The following is a 16,442-nucleotide window of genomic DNA, read 5'->3' as shown; positions in this document are numbered from 1 at the left end:
TGTCACTACATGGTCCTGTAAATAGTCCTGCCCCATCTCTCATGTAAGTTCCCTTCAGGTACTGGAAGGACCAAATTAGCTCACTCCAAAGCCTTCTCTTTTCCAGGCTGAACAACCCCAGGAGAGCTCTCAGCATTTCCTCCTGGGAGAGCTGCTTCATCCCTCTGATCATCCTGGTGGCCTCCGATAGACTCGCTTCAACAGGTCCGTGTCCTTCCCGTGCTGGGAACCTTTTTCCTTTCCTTTTCGGCTCGGCACTGCCGGCTCCAGGTACCCGCCGGTCCGGGGGGTTATCCAGCCCGGGCGTCCTTTCCCTCAGGGCGGCCCGGGGTGATACAGCCCCACTCCCTTCCCCTCAGGGCGGCCCGGGGTGATACAGCCCCGCTCCCTTCCCCTCAGGGCGGCCCGGGGGGACCAGCCCGGCTCCCTTCCCCTCAGGGCGGCCCGGGGTGATACAGCCCCGCTCCCTTCCCCTCAGGGCGGCCCGGGGGGACCAGCCCGGCTCCCTTCCCTCAGGGCGGCCCGGGGGGAACCAGCCCGGCTCCCTTTCCCTCAGGGCGGCCCGCGGGCCCGGCCGCCGCCGGAGCCCCGCCCGTCCCGTCCCGCCCGCCCGGCGGAGGCGGAGCCGCGCAGGACTCGGAGCCGCCGCCGGTGCCGGAACAGCCGCCGCCCGCCCGGGGCCATGGAGGAGTTTCACCCCCACAACGACGAGGTAGGGGCTGCCACCTCCGAGGCCGCGGTGGCTGTGCCGGGACCCTGGGCCAGCCCAGGGCCGAGCGGTGCTGCCCCGTGCCGGGGATGGATGTTCCCTCCGGGAAGGGGCCGCGGTGCCGGGCTCTGTCAGACCGCGGCCATTTTTCCCTGGGAAGCCCCCCAGTTTCCCTGGAAAACCCCGACCTCCCCCGTTTCCCTGGGGAAAAGCCAACAAGTGCCGGGCCGGGTCAGCGCCGCGGGCCGGTCCTGCCAGCCCGGGCGGGGGAGCTGATCCCTCCCCGGGGCACCGCTTCGGGGCTCTGGCCGCCAGTTTTCATTAAAAAAAACAAACACCCCAAAACCTAACTTAAACATTAATGCCCTTGAGATTTCTACCCCTGCCCGAGTGATTGAAATTCATGGCTTGGAAGAGGCAGGCGGCACGACGGCACGTGCCGTGTTCCTTTTGGAATCCAAGCCAAGTGCCGATGACTAGGAAAGAGTAGGAAATAGGAGGAATTAAAACTTGCAAGCTTTTCCTGCGCTCGGGAAAGATATTTGGGTAAACTAATGACTGTGCCAACTAGTCTCTTTTATACTAGGGTTACAAAGCCTTTTGGAAGCAAGATGTAACCTGCATGCTACTACGTCCGTGACTCCCGTAAAAACACAGATTAAGACCCAGAATAAAAGCTTTGTCATTTGATTTTTTTCTTGGAGAATATTTCCCATGGCAAGCATAGTCAGTGGTGGGATTCAGTCATTGCAGAAACTGTAAGTTGAACCAAGCTTACCGAGGCCTGAGCTTTTTGTCCTCAGTCAAACATCACTGGCAAAGCAATACTAAATAACATATTCATGGAGCTGGGAGAAAAAGTAAGATTTTTAGAATTATACTGACAGACCACAGTGGAAATAACCAGACACAAGGCCTAATCGTTATGTATTCCTTAGAGTAAAACTGTATAATTGGTTTACATTTCTGTCAGAAATAATAATAACTAACTTTTATTGCAGATGATCTTCAATGCTGATGAGGCCCACAACATAGTTAAGGAGGTATGTTTAAACAGCTGTATTTCAAAGAAATTCTTTACCTTATCTTACCTTGCAGTATAGTGAAAGCACTTATTTTCATTGACCATCCCACATAAATTCAACCTTATACGAAAGTATTATTTTTATCAAATAAAGACAGAGTGTAATTTGGAGCTTTTTTAACTTTCATCTAACTGCTGTCTTCAGCTACCTAAAGAGGAGAGGGTAGATGAGAGGAGAGCCAGATTTGCATTGCAGTGGAAAGAGGAGGGGTGGCAGTCACAAGTTACAAGGGAAATTCACCCATTTTTTGCCCCTTTATCCAGCTAGAGAGAAGCTGATAACTACAGAGGTTGCAGGGAGACCTTGTGGAGTATCCATTCTTAGAGATTTTTAAAACTTGACCAGGCCTTGCACAGTGTAATCAGACTTGGAATTTAGCCTTGGCTTGTGTGGGAGGTTGCACTACGTGAGCTCGTTGTTCTAGCAATGTTTTTTACAGAGAAAGAGCAGGCTGACAAGTGAATCTGAGTTAACTCACTCTGATGGTCTGTTACATACCTAGTAACTAGAGAGTGGTTAATGAAGAGCCTGTGGCTTACAGGTTTTGCAGGGAAGCAATGTTTTGAGAAAGGAATTCCTGGAGTGGCTCTGCAGGTTTTTTTCCACCTGCCCTGTAAGGAAGGGAAAGGACTGTACCTTTGAAGCTGCCACAGTACACAACATCAAGCTCTTGGATGTCAGATAAACAACAATTCAACCCTTTATGTAACTGTCCCTGCCTTGTAAAGCCAAATACGGTATGAGACAGACTCCAGACGCTGGGAGTAAAGCCAAATGTTTCTGCCTCTGATTGGAAGCTTAACCAGAGCTCTAGCACTGGCTACATTTCTGGAAGAACCAAAATCCCTGAGGGGTCTTGTCCCTCTTCTGTCTTCTATTGTGTTTTGTGGATGTTTGTTTCCATTGACTCCTTTGGCCAGCTTTATACACTGTGATCAGAACTAATTGGGCTTTTCAAAATCTGGGCCATAAGGCTCTTACACAGCCTGGTGGTGGATGGTTAGTGCATGGGATTCATCTTACTGAATCAGAGGAGAACAGAGTTTTATTTTACTTACCTTTTCGAGATGTGTGTTTCTTAGCTGGGTTTCTCAGTTTTAAGAAGTATCAGTCAGCACGTAATTCTGAATTTCTTAGGAGAAGGGAATGCAATTTAAGAGTTACAATTAGTGAGAAGGCTTTCTGTTCAATCGTTTTAAGTTTAGGCAAGGGTTGGCCAATCTGTAGCTGCTAATTTTCAAGCAGTTCAGATACTTCTTGTGCTGCAAGATACAATCTCTGAGTATCTCCCATATCTTCCTCATCTTTTGAGCTGGGGTGGGCATTTCAGTAATGTCACTCTGTCTCTGAAGATTTTGAAATTTTGCTCACAGGCTCTGAAAGGTTGGCCAGCCCAACTGATACTATTGATTGGAGTTGTACCATTTCCATTACAGTAGCTTCTGGAAGCCAAGCTGGAGTAGGCAGTCATTAGGAACAGTGGGATGTGTTAGTACCTTCACTGGTAAATAGATACTTGGTAGTTAAAGCATGTGGCTAAAGTCTTTCCTGAAAGAAATGTTCAGTCAGGGCCTCTTTTTTATTCATATAATATTGTAGTAAATGTGTACTAAAAATAAGTTTCCAAGAAGGGTCATTTTACTTCCCATTCAGCAACTGATACCTGATGATCTCAAGTGATTTAAAGTAATCTAATTTACAGAAAAAATTCTTCAGACTATGTGAAACATTTTGAACCTTTACATTTTGAAATATATTTACTATAACTATTTTTTTCTCTGTTTTAGTGCATAGAAAGTGTTTTAGGCAAGGCAGATTATAATCACAACAAAGTCAACCAGTGGACTGCTGCTATAGTGGAACAGTCGCTGACACATCTGGTGAAACTGGGAAAAACATACAAGTACATAGGTAAGTACAAGCAGTTGTGCTTGTACCACATTCAGTCACAATAAAGAATTGCTGACAAGTTCATGTGGATGCAGTGCTATACTCAATAGAAAGTTTTAAACTGTAAGCAAAGCAGAGCAGATACCTGAACTCTTCTGTTATATAGATTTTTAGTAATACCTTGTGGTAAAGCTGTGGCAGTTTTACCTGGACTGAACATGCTGGTGACTCTTAATATTGATTATGTGTTACATGGTCTTTTCTGATTGTTCAGCAAGCCCAAAACAATGATATCAAGTTTTTGGTATCAGTTCAGGAAATAATTGCTATCTTAAATAAAAATATCAATTGGATTAAGCTTCCTATAAATACAAACATTTGGAAGACTTTAGTCCTGTATGCTGTCATGTCCCATTGTCTTTATATATATGTAGAAGGGAAATTGAAATAAGTAGAAGTTTGGTCCTTTTGTGGAGTGTAGCATTTGCCCTCAGTTCTGTTTTGAAAGTCTTGGATTCAGATTGTCTCTGGTTTTATGACCATTGCAGGTCAGTCCAGAAACACTGCATGTTACTAGCGTGTGGTTTCAGAGAGCGGGCAACAAGTATTTTTGGGAAACAACTCTCCTAAGTGTGGCTTCTGCTGTACCAAGGTGCACATGACACAAGCCATATCTAAGAAGTTTAAAAGATAAAAATCATAATCCTATTAGCAAGCATTTTGTTAAAGCTGCTGTGTTAATGTGAGTAAAAATAATCATGAAATGAATAACAAGTTCTTGAGGAAAATACCAGGGGCGAGAGGGTTGTCAAAATCAGTTTTGAGTTAGCTAAATGCCACATGCCAGCCATTTGAAAATGTAATACAGGCTTGAGTTCAGGAGTGCTGAATGATTCATCTCTTATGCTTTAATAATTAATTCCTTGATTTTATGACTACACCTTGCAGTTACCTGTGCGGTGATGCAGAGGAGTGGAGCTGGTCTTCACACAGCAAGCTCATGCTTCTGGGATACTACAACTGATGGTAAGTTTCCCCATCCAAATAGAGAATTTATAGTGAAAGAAACATTGCTTCTTGATCAGCTGTAATACTTGTGTTGAACATTTTCAGGAGTGGCTGTAGAAGCAGCAGCTTTCAGAATTAGCTGCTTGTTTACAATCTCAGCAGAAATGTTACCAGTCAGTGCCTGCACTAAGAGCGATTGCTTTGTAAATTATGAGAAGCAGGAATAGAAATGCCTTCCATTCTGAAACAAGAATCAAAGCATTTAATCCTTGTCAGTAACCAGAAATTGATTGAAGAGGCAGTAAGACGTTTGCAGTGAACATATCTGCCTGGCTGCTGTGACAGGAGAGCAGAGCTTGGTGGAAAATAGAAATAGTTTGACTAACAGCATGTATTTCATCTGCCTAACTGTCAACCAGACTTTGGATGCATTATATTGTTTCAAAATTAGCTCTAAATACATTTTTTCCCCAGGTTCAGAATATCATGGGGAAACAATATTAAAATAATTTTTTGTCTGTCACAGATTCAGAAAGGTCTTTTTAGAAGAGGGTGCCAGGGTTTAACACTAAAGCAGAGAGGGCATCAAAAAGTTAACCAAAGTTAAAAAAAATTGTAAAATGAAGTTAAGTAAACAAGTACAGTTTAATCTTCATGCTTCCTTGGCTTGTAAGGTATTGATACAATAGAAGAGGAAAAATTACAGAAAGTAAATACAGTAGAATGTATTTGATCCAGTCTCTTTTTTCTGATTTCTTGTTTGATTATCTTGCCAATTTCAGTTTGGGATTTTTAAGGATTTTTGCAAGTTCAACTTTTAAAGAGAGATACTGAAATGGTGTTTTACTGAAAACTGTCTTAAGCATACAAGGCTCATGTTAGGTAGCAAACAATGTACAGAATAATGAAAATGTTTTGAGCAGTGTAGTCTATTTATGGGCAAGATGACATAATATTATTTACCTTAACTCACAGCTGAAATATTCATGCTAATTTGGCATAATTTACACTGTGATAAAGTGAATGTAGTAAAGACACCAGAATTCCATTTTTCATTTTGTAATAATCTTTTCTAGGAACCTGCACAGTGAGATGGGAAAACCGAACAATGAACTGCATTGTCAATGTGTTTGCTGTTGCTATTATCCTGTAGCTGACTGGAAGATAAAGATAAGCAACACCGAAGCCTTTAAAAAAAAAATTATCCAAACATATGGCTACATGTTTCAAACTATTATTTTTTTTCTGTATGAGGAGCATACAGAAGTTCTCTACAGAGAGCATACAGTCTAAGCCAGTTCTCATAGATTAATTATCTGAAAGCTAGCAAAAAAATTTAATTTATATATATATGTATGTATCTAAAGAGAAAGTTTTAGTAATTGAAATATTCAGAAGTATGTTAATGAGAAGATGCCACAAAGATTAATACAATTTATGTCAAAGCTAATATCAAAGATACTTTATTCAAGAAGAACAAAACACAACAAATCCAAGGAAGTGTCAAAGGGCAAGCAAGACCTCTCAGGATCATGGTGCATTTGGGAACAAATTACAAACACAATTCAGAGTGGATATATTATAAACAATACTGGTTCTTCATGTTTGATTAAACAAAGCTGACTTTCACTTTGAATGCTGGTGCTTGTGAAATTTCAGGAGCATCATGTTTTGGTCAAGCATGAACATTTACACTGGCATTAAACCCAGTTAAGCTTTCCCCCCTGGAGGCAGAGGAGGGCTTTACTGGGTGAAATATACCTAGTCCTAGCAGAGCTCTAATTTGTCTTCAAATGAAGAGCATAATATTTGTTAGCAATTCAGGGAAACGTGCTGGGAATCTGACACCAGCCCTTAATTCATCGTTTATAAATCCAAAAAGATTCTGAAGGTACTTAAATTTGATTTTATTCCATGATCGTGGAATCTGTGACAAGCACTTTATTGATTCCTCATGCAGTAGCCAGGACCTAGGGCAGTAAGACTGGACCCACATCACTCCAAGTAGGATTAAACTGTTTGGTGAGAAGGCACACACATTTCTAGAGGCTCTTGTTTGCTTTGAAAGCATTTATCAGAGTAACATATCTGTTGTTTATAAGAGTGTTCCCTGGGTTCCCTAAGTCTAGAATTGGATCTTAGTCCAATGAAATAATACTGTTAAGTTTTGAGCACTAAGAGTTCCCCTCCTTTAAAGATTTATGCAAGTTCTTAACTTTGCTCATCTGATGAGTCTTAACTTGAAATATTCCACGTGGAAGAAAAACATTTGCACACATGGAAGTATTTGCAGGATTGGGGCCTACATTTTTGTTCATTAATGCACAAATCATATGATAAAGAGATGTATTGATACCAAAAATGCCTAAATGAGTGCTGCCACTAAGTGGCAGCTGCATTAAGTTGTTTTCTCAGATGCTGCTCATGAACAGAATTTTTTCTTTGTAACTGTATGTCTTTGGAAGAGACTGGTAACTATCTAACAGCTACTGTAAGGCTGTTTTGGATTTCAAGAAATGAATAGTAAAGCACTACTACACAGTTCTGTTTGATTTGGTGGGTTTTTTTCAGATAATTTACTATTAAGGCATGTAACAAATGTCCTGTACAAAGAACAAGCTAAAAAATATTGCTTAAGTTGTGTGTACATATAACTAGTATGACACTACAGAAGGAACATGTGTATATGTAATTCACAGTACTGTTCAAAATATCTTGCTTTGCAGACAAATTAAGTTCTGCTTTTACCTGGTTGCAAGTAAAATTAGGACTGTATTACTGCATTGGCCTAACAGTGTAGCGTGAAAATGTGTGTATGTCCTACTGACCTTCAAACCTAGAATTATTAAACACTGTTTGGGCTGGGACAAGTTTCTGAACTATGTGCCACCATCCAAGAGCTGAGATGTGGAACTGACAAAAATGCAGAAGTTTCAGTGATATTTGGGATTGTGCAAAGTGGAAAATACATGGGGCAGCAACTGGGAAAAGGTTTGGTACAGTTAATACAATATAAGAAGTGGGTGTGTAAAAATAGCGGTGGCTTTTATCCCCATTTAATGTGCATTCAGGTGCCATGGTCAGAAGAAATATTCCACATAGCACTTGTAATCTCATTTGGTATTTTTGTTTTACTTGAAAACAAGATGCGCTGAGTAAGACTATCAGTTTAATGAGGCTTGGTGAAGGTCCTGCTGCAGAAGAACCCTAGAAAATACTGCTTAATTGTAGGACTGCTTCATTTTAATTTATACCAAAAAAATAAAGTTTTGCCTTAGTTGTATATTTGCCTTGTGTTCTTGATCAGTATATATAGGAACTGAGAAAAATATTCCTCTTGCTTTCCTTCACTTGTATACAATAGTGAGAACTTGGAAAATACATTGAAGCTGTGTGTATGTTTTAGAGACAAAACCTTGTCAAAGGCTTGTTCCCAGACTAATTTCTTACACCTCATCTACTCAGACCTCTTCCTCTTACCACGTGTCTTGATGCAAGTTAAAGTTTTGTTACTATGGAAAGATGATTATGAAATACTGGAAAAAGTATTTTCATTCTGTGTCATATCCTAGTGAACTTCTTTTCCATCTTTCCCCATCCTCTGTGGGTACAAACAGCTACTTGTATTTAATGTAACTCTCCAAACAAATGCTGAACACCATCAGCTGCTTTTTCAAATAGTTTGTTTTCACGGATTAAGCTATGAATTGTAGAATATTAAAACCCACAACAACATTTCATTAGTGTTTTTTATCAATACAATATTTTCTTAGTTGTTGCAATCAGGAGAATGAGTTATCATTAACAATGGAAATTTTTTTTAATGGGACAGAAGAGTTTGCATTAAGGTGCAGCCCATATATATATGGAGATATATGTTCCCATGTATGATTTCACGAAGAAAGACACCTGTTATTCTTCCCATGCAGATTTTGTTAATCCAGAGAAAAGTGAAAGTAAGAGACTGGATTTGTTACTTTTCCATTTCACTGCCTGCCAGGTGTCCGTCAGTAACGCGTTACCTTTCTGATGACCCTCTTCCCATTGCACTCAACTTGATCAATGAAGAAAATACAGGTCCTGGTACGTTCAATTTAGATTCATGTAATCTAAAACACTTCACAGAAGACGCTGAAATCCCGGCTTGTAGCCAGCTGAAGTGGAGCTGGGCATGAATGTCAGCACACCGATATTTTAAATACACCATAAAAGAAAACATTAACCACTGGTAGGCTGTATGCATCAGTACAGTAGCTGCCATTTAGAGAAAGATAGGGTTTGTTCTAATACAGACAGCAGATCCTGTAGTGAACAATTCTTAATTGATCATTGGGATGTGCCTTTCTGCCTCCTGTACAGTCTGACCAGGTCATTTTGTTCCCATTTAATTTGGAGAAGAATTTTTTAGCACAGTCATGGTGTGACACAAGTACAGAGTCAGACTACACCCCCATCAGAATATCCTGAGCCAGGAAGTCCTGTCTGTGTGCCTGCAGGACACTCCCAGCAAAAAGCCAGCCCTGGTTTTTGTCTCTCGGGGAGTATCCAAGCTCAGATGTGATACTCTGTAAGTGCAGCAATAAACTCAGTTGCAAAGTGGCTCCAAAGCTGTGCAGTCACATCTACATTATGTTTTGTGTGAGCTACTCTAACCTGTTGGCTCTATGCCAGGTAAGGAGTCTGTGGACATTGGCTTGTAGATGGAATGGTTTCTGTCCTCCCCCTGGTCAATGGAAGGCTGCAGCCAAACACCACATGACCACTGAGGGAGATTTTTCTACTCTGAAGAATCTAAATCACTATTGAGTAACTGGAGGTTTTAGCTCACATGTTCCATCAAGCATCTGTTTTCAAGCACAGGAAACATGTGACAGCAGCTTTATTTGTCACATAAAAGTTTTCTAAAAAGAAATAGGGTTGTGCTGAAGTGACAGCTGCAAACACTCTTTAACGCCCATCCCACTGTCTGACCTAAAATGACTTGAAAAGGAGAATCAGGGTTACAGACACACCTCGCTGGTCATTGCTGTTTGTGTTAGGCACTTACAGTCACTTTCATGCAAAGGAGCAACTGAGGCCACAGAGCACAAGTGCCTGAAGCAAAACAGGCGGTAGGGCAAGTTTTGTAGTGACACTACCATTTTAAATAGACATTTTTACCAAATCTTTAAGTTAATGACAGAATTTGTAATCGATGCTTATGTAGCTTCACAGCATAGAGACCAAAGCAAAGCCATTAAAATCCCTTATCTACACAGGAAGGTGGCAAATGGACAAACCGGATCAGCTGCAAGACACTCAAACTTCTTTCTAGTCAGCAGGTTCTCCTCTTCAAAGGCCTATACTAGATATAGTTAAAATAATTTCTGAACAGCACCTCCCAAATCAGAAACATCTTATCTGCAAAACCCTCCATCATATCTGTTTTTGTAGAGTTTACTGCAATTTTTGAGGCAGCCATTATACAGCGCTTGTTCATGACCACCTGGGTAAAACTAGAGGTTGGGGGAAAGAGGAATGAATGAAATTAAGTCCTTATTTGACAGAAAGAAGTGTGATCTTTCTGTATAACTTATCATGCAAACATATATTTCTAAATATGTTCATACATTGTTATTTATCCATTTCCCTAACAATTTTGAGTCATACATAGACAATTTTATTCATTTATAATTCCATCTCTTTTTGCTTATTTCCACTTCAGCAACATCTAGGTATGATACAAGGGCTCCAACAGTGTTCATACAAACAAATATCCTGTCCAGAGATAATACAACTTAGCATTTAGATATTAGCCAGCAGAAGGCAGAATTGGGAGGGCTAGGTAATAGAAAGGCTATGACTGCCTTTATTGGTACTCACAGCACCCTGCTTGAGGCAGTCATGACTTGATCCAACTTCAGTCAATAAATGTGGGGGCTTTTAGAGTGGCTGTTGAAAGTTGTCTGACCAAATCATACAAGAATCTACTGCAGGGTTTCAATTGAGGTCATTTGTTAGTTTGAAATGTCTTCAAGTTTGAAATGTGTTCAAGATTATGTAAGGACCTCACAGATCAATGCTGTGATAGCTATATAACATTCATGCCTTGGTTGAACAGGAAATTAAACAAATGGTAGCCACAGCTGTAGCTAGGTGGTCTACTAACACTGTGAGCCAATTATAGTTGCCTATGTCATGGCACTCATTATACACGTCCCCTGAAAGAAAATTGAAATGATTTTTTGTAGGGAACAACTTTGCAAAAGCTGGCTTTGGATGGGAAGGAATTGAGTAGCTTTAATTTAAGGTTTATTTCTGGATCAGCTGGGGCTTAGGGATCAGTGCTGAGATCTTCCAAGCTCATCTCTTCGTAGCATTGCTTTGACATCATAAGCAACTTAAGCAGTTACCTCAGGTGTGTGAGTCTGTCTGTGCAGTTTCGGCTTTATTTGAGTAACAACTGGAAAAACACAGACATCTCTGAACAGACAGTTCTGCTGCCGCTGGGTGCAGGGGGCAGCTACAGCAGGTGCCCTTGCGTGGGAGAGCCTGTCAGACACACTCACGGGTGTGGGGTCAGCCAAGGAGGAAATGCCCCCCTCTCTGGTCTTAAAAGTAGTTATAACAAGTAACAGTAAGTTTGTTACAAAACATCGAGGGGCAGTTATGGTTATGCCATTCCTCATGAAACCCGTGTTTTCTGTGAAACTGGCACAGCCTCCAGGGAACATGAGGCTGCAAACAGCCTGGCTTTGCTGGCTGGCAGATACCCCACGGACGCCCTTCTTACTTCCCTGCTGGGAATTCCAGGCTCAGGGCAGCAGCTGCAGCTGTGAGCTGGATGAGCCAGTCACCTGCCCATCTTCTGGCTTGGGCTGTTTTGGTATTAACTGTTGGACCCCATAAAAGTAATCTTTTTGTATGCATGCTTAACTCCATACATTACATACTTTTAATTTCAGTGTTGCTACTATTAAAAATACTTTCTCTTGAGAAGAGACATAGTACCAGTAGTGGTAACTAGTGATACTGAACAGATGTTGCCAAATTAAAAATATAATTGGTCTTATCTATTGCCAACTTCCTTCAATCTTGTAAAAATTTGCATGATGTTCTCTCTTTTATAAGCCAAACTTGAAACTGAGAAAAGCAATGAAGAGAATCAGTGTGAAGGGGCATGGAAAATACCAACAGCTGAAACAGAAACTGAAGAAAGAATAGAGCTCTAGATTTATTTTTTTTTATTTTCTGCATAGGTAGATTATTTAAATAAATGGCAAACTCCAAGTCATAGAACCAACACTGAAATGCAGCTGAATTTACAGAACCTGGCCTCCATCTCTCCTTTTTTTCAGTAATCCATTCGTCCCCTCAGCTCCCATCTCATTTCTTTTGGAAAACAGATTAAACAAATAAACTAGCTTGGAAACCTGGCTTAAGAATTGCTCAAACAGTAGCCACTGGAATGTATGATCTTGGTTGTCCATAACAGTAGTAGTACCAGTAGTAGTATTGTTATTCTAATAGTATTATTACTGTATCACCTAGAAGTTGGGAACAATGCCCAGCTATGCTGGATGTTATTCAGACATAAAAGAAAAGCCCAGCTACAGCCTGAAAGCTGTTCAGTTTGGCTGTAGAGAGAAAACTGAAATGGGTGGACACAGGCAGTCCTAGGAACACAGAGGTACTATTAGCCACCCCAAAAATAGCAGTCCTAGAAAGGAATTTGAGCCCAACCATTGTCTCACTATAAGGACAGAGATAAAGACAAGGTCACTGCTGAGCATGTTGTATTAGCAAAAAATTGGTTCTATTAGTATTTTAAAAGATGAGAGTTTTCTTGAGTTGGACGGAGAACAAGACAAACAAGGTGAGAGGTTCCCTTTGCAGCTTGTGGGATTTACAAGATGTGCAAAGTCCTGGGTGACCTTTCCCACTGACACTTTCCTCTGCAGGAGTAAATACCTACCTGGCATGTAAGGCAGCAGTTTGCTCACCCCACCAGTATTTTCTCTGCTGATACCACTGCCTTGTGAGTTTACCAAATACAAAAGCTGTCCCCATTACCTGGCAATGAACAGTGTTTTTATCCACTGGTAGGGGGAGAAGGGAAACAAATTAAATGGCTGTGGACATTAGCTAAATAAGGAGGGAACATCTGTTACTTCTGAAGGGGAAGTGGCCATCTTAATGGGTTAGAGCTTAGTGTTTGGAAATGACTTGAAAGTAACATGAGGAATTTCATAATATTCTTTGGTTTGGGGCTGGTTTCTGTTAGTTACATAAAAGCAACTGTGCCTGTTAAATTTTCCTAGTAGTAAGTTGCCTATATCTATCACCCCCTCACTGTGTCTGAGAAATGCAGATTTTTTCATGCAGCATTAACAGTTGGGGGATGCTTTTTTTTTTCTATCCAGTCTCACAAGCTAAGACTCATATAGTATCTGTCATCATGTCAGCCATATCCTGCATCAAAAGCAGCATGGCCAGCAGTTCAAAGGAGGTGATTCTGCCCCTCTGCTCCGCTTTGGTGAGACCCTGCTTTGGAGCACTGCATCCAGCTCTGGGGTCCTCAACACAGCAAGGACATCAACCTGTTGGAGCAAGTCCAGAGGAGGCCACCAAGATAATTAGAGGGATGGGGGACCTCTACCACGAGGAAAGGTTGAGAGATCTGGGATTGTTCAGCATGGAAAACAGAAGGCTTCGGGGTGACCTAATTGTGGCCTTCCAGTACCTGAAGGGAGACCACAGGAAAGATGGAGAGGAACTATTTACAGGATTGTGTAGTGACAGGAGAAAGGGGAATGGCTTCAAACTGAAAGACAGTAGGTTGAGATTAGTTATTAGGAAGAAATTCTTTACTGTGGCGGTGGTGAGGCAGTGGGACAGAAGAAGCAGCGGATGCCCCATCCCTGGAAGTGTTCAAGACCAGGTTGGATGGGGCTCTGATCAACCTGTCTAGTGGTAGGTGTCCCTACCTGCGGAAGAGGGTTGGAACTAGATGATACTTGAGGCGCCTTCCAACCCAGGTCATTCTGTGATTCTATGATCATTTGTTTCCCTGATTACTACTGTTCCCTTTCGTCCAGCTTCAAGATCCCCTCTCCAAATGCTGCTACAGAGATCTTATCTCAAATCTGTCACTGATACCTGTGCCCTGCTAACTCACAGTAAACCTCCCCACCAATCTGGAAGGATTTAGAGTATACAGTATGCCCTGGAGACCATAAAACTTATACTGAATGTTATTTTTATGTTTTCTGGTCTTAACACCAGTTGACCTACAAGTACAAAACAAAATAATCCAAAAGGTTATTTGCAGGGGCCCCTGCTTTGTAAATTGTTTCCAGAATTATAAAACATCAGTTCCAAGGGATAAAGGTGGTCTGGCTCCCCCTTGGCAGGCCATTCTCTCCCTCCCTGTACAATAATGCTCAGCAAGGTAGATGGGTATTTGGGGGTAGTGAGTTTTTTGGCTATTTCTTTCATTTCTGAACACGGTAAATGAAATACAGGGTCAAATGCAGGTATTTTTTTGCAGGATAAATGTACATAATTCGACACACGTGCTGAAAACCTAGAGTAGAGCAGCTCCTAAATTTCTTTCACTGCAGAATTTAAAACTAAAATCATTAAGCAGAAGGAGAAAATACTATGGGAGAGGACCAAAACAGTCCATTTTGGCAATGCAAATAGCCCTGGTCTATTTGTAGTCACAGGGGAGGTTGCAGCAGAATCATGTTACACGAGATGTGCACTGCAGTGGTTGGAGCTGAGAGTGCCTCTTGTGCCTGAACTTGCATTGGGCACAAGCACTTACAACATTGGCAAAAAGACATGGGAGTCAGAGATTTTTAGGAAATTTGCAGAGCTTGGGAGCAGGAAGGAGTGGGTAAGTGAAGGGTGGACAGCAGCAATTGGTAGAAGAGATGGACAGAGAGAAATCCAGAGTAGCTGTCTGGGCAGAAATGCACCAGTTTGCCAGGCAGAAAAGTACCAGTGGAAAGAGGGGAACGAGGCCATCAGAGGTGCAAAATAGGACTGGAAAGCACTTGTAATCTTTAATCAAGTCTTTCAACACCTTTGCACTCTACCGTGATTAATTTAACTGCTAGTCTGAGCTGGTTTGTATGTAGTGAATGTAAATGAGACCAGTGGGTTGCTAAGGTCTGTATCAAATGCAAAACCAAATGTCTGGTTCATGACAAATAACTGCTCTGGCTTGTCTGTTGAACTGACACTGTTTTACACAGTCAGGCATGAGGATCTTGATCCCACCAGCACTTAGAACTGTAGCATCTTCATGTATGCTCCTGACTTCCTTTGAGCATATATAACCATGTGTTTGGGTGTCAGGGCTAACACTTGGCTATGAATTCTACAAAAAACTCATTGTAAGATGAAAAAATATAATCAGTAAACATTAACTTGCTAAAAACACTCCAAAAATAGAGCAGGATCCTCAGAAAAAGTGCCATAATGAGACATTAACATTCTTTCTTTTTTTTTTTCAAAAATTACTTGTGTTTCACAGGCAGCTTTTTCTTTCTGTTTCTAATTTAGTTTAACCCATCATTCGAGAACTGAAAGGCAGAAAATCCCCACACAGCAGAGAAAGTCTGACAAGATTTCAGAGGAAAACCTATTTCGCAATCAGCGTGGTTTCCCCACCATGATGGTGAGCAGGCAGAGCAGCATTTTTAGTGTAGGAAAACTTGGATTTCATTTGCCCATGTGCACACTTTGCAAGTAGGTACCAGAGAAGGAAGGAGGACTAGATGAGACCCAGTACAGATGAAGGTCTTGTTTGAGTACATTGTCTGAGTATGGCCCAGTGCCATGTCCTCTCCAAAGCCCCCTTCCACTTTCCAGAATCAAGATGAGGACAATAGAAACCAGAGCTGTGCAACACCCCTGAGTGTCATGATCTTTTTTAACTGTAAGGTTAATTACAATGGACTGGAGAGCAAGGATACTAATGAATTGATTAACTGTTTATTTTGGATGATACATATGGGAAGATATAGAAAATATATAAGAAGAAAAGGAAAATATGCTAGGCTGAGGCCATAAGCGAGGCCAACTCTTCAGTCACTTTGAACTGAACTCCTGATTGCTTCCATTAGTTTAAACAGTTATTTTAATTGTCCAACAACTGGCTTTTCTTGCCCTCAGCAGATCATTTTTCATTTGAATAGCAAATTTTTTGGAACTGAATGACAGATCAGATGTCAATCCACTTTCTAAATTCAGGTACAGCCTAAGTTCAACAACATGTGTCACACAGACTGCACTCCTGTCTGCACTGATGGTGTTTTACCTCTTTTAGAGTCATCCCTGCCCATGAGGCAGAGCTAGGATTGAAGGTTACTGTGAAAGGACAGTCTTACTGGGAGAGCTGCTTGTGTTGTTTAGATTCCACTGGAAATGAAGGTGATACTGGAGGGCTCCCAGAGACCCTATGGCTATGGACAGTGGCAGAGCTCTGCCAGAGCAAGCACAGTAGCTCATTTACTTTGTCACCCAACAAATTAGGAACTTAATAATGATGGAAGGAAGAGTTTTGTGGTGGCAATTGACTCTCATCAATGAAACATGGAGCTCCCTCAAGTCCTGCCTTCAACCATTCAGTGCCACCCCACTCACGCTGTTTCACCTTGGGGTCCACAGAACCAACCTTGAGACAGCCCTGCCTTTCAGAACACCCTGATGGTGCTACTGCAGCAGGGTCATGGTGCCAGATGGCCTTGGCTAAACTGCTG

The 16,442-nt window shown here is 41.7% G+C and overlaps 1 protein-coding gene across 1 annotated transcript; it reads left to right on the top strand.

The window, feature by feature from the left end:
• The first annotated feature begins 609 nt into the window (after positions 1-609).
• DYNLT3 (dynein light chain Tctex-type 3) lies at positions 610-7,975 on the top strand. The gene is made up of 5 exons (XM_027742029.2): positions 610-712; positions 1,711-1,752; positions 3,582-3,705; positions 4,633-4,710; positions 5,769-7,975. Exons 1-5 carry the CDS (start codon positions 683-685, stop codon positions 5,843-5,845), a joined length of 351 nt encoding a protein of 116 aa, XP_027597830.1. The 5' UTR covers positions 610-682; the 3' UTR covers positions 5,846-7,975.
• Positions 7,976-16,442: the final 8,467 nt, after the last annotated feature.

This window comes from Pipra filicauda, unplaced genomic scaffold (assembly GCF_003945595.2).
Source record: "Pipra filicauda isolate LSUMZ 115617 unplaced genomic scaffold, ASM394559v2 scaffold18_size4552066_pilon, whole genome shotgun sequence".
Taxonomy (NCBI): domain Eukaryota; kingdom Metazoa; phylum Chordata; class Aves; order Passeriformes; family Pipridae; genus Pipra; species Pipra filicauda.
This window is presented reverse-complemented; position numbering and strand designations above follow the sequence as displayed.

What these genes read in the sequence shown, in the direction of transcription:
- DYNLT3 (XM_027742029.2), top strand. Translation starts at nt 683, where the DNA reads ATGGAGGAGTTTCACCCCCACAACGACGAG. An exon ending in TTCACCCCCACAACGACGAG is followed by an intron (nt 713 to 1,710) that starts GTAGGGGCTGCC and finishes CTTTTATTGCAG; the next exon opens with ATGATCTTCAATGCTGATGA. An exon ending in AAAAACATACAAGTACATAG is followed by an intron (nt 3,706 to 4,632) that starts GTAAGTACAAGC and finishes TACACCTTGCAG; the next exon opens with TTACCTGTGCGGTGATGCAG.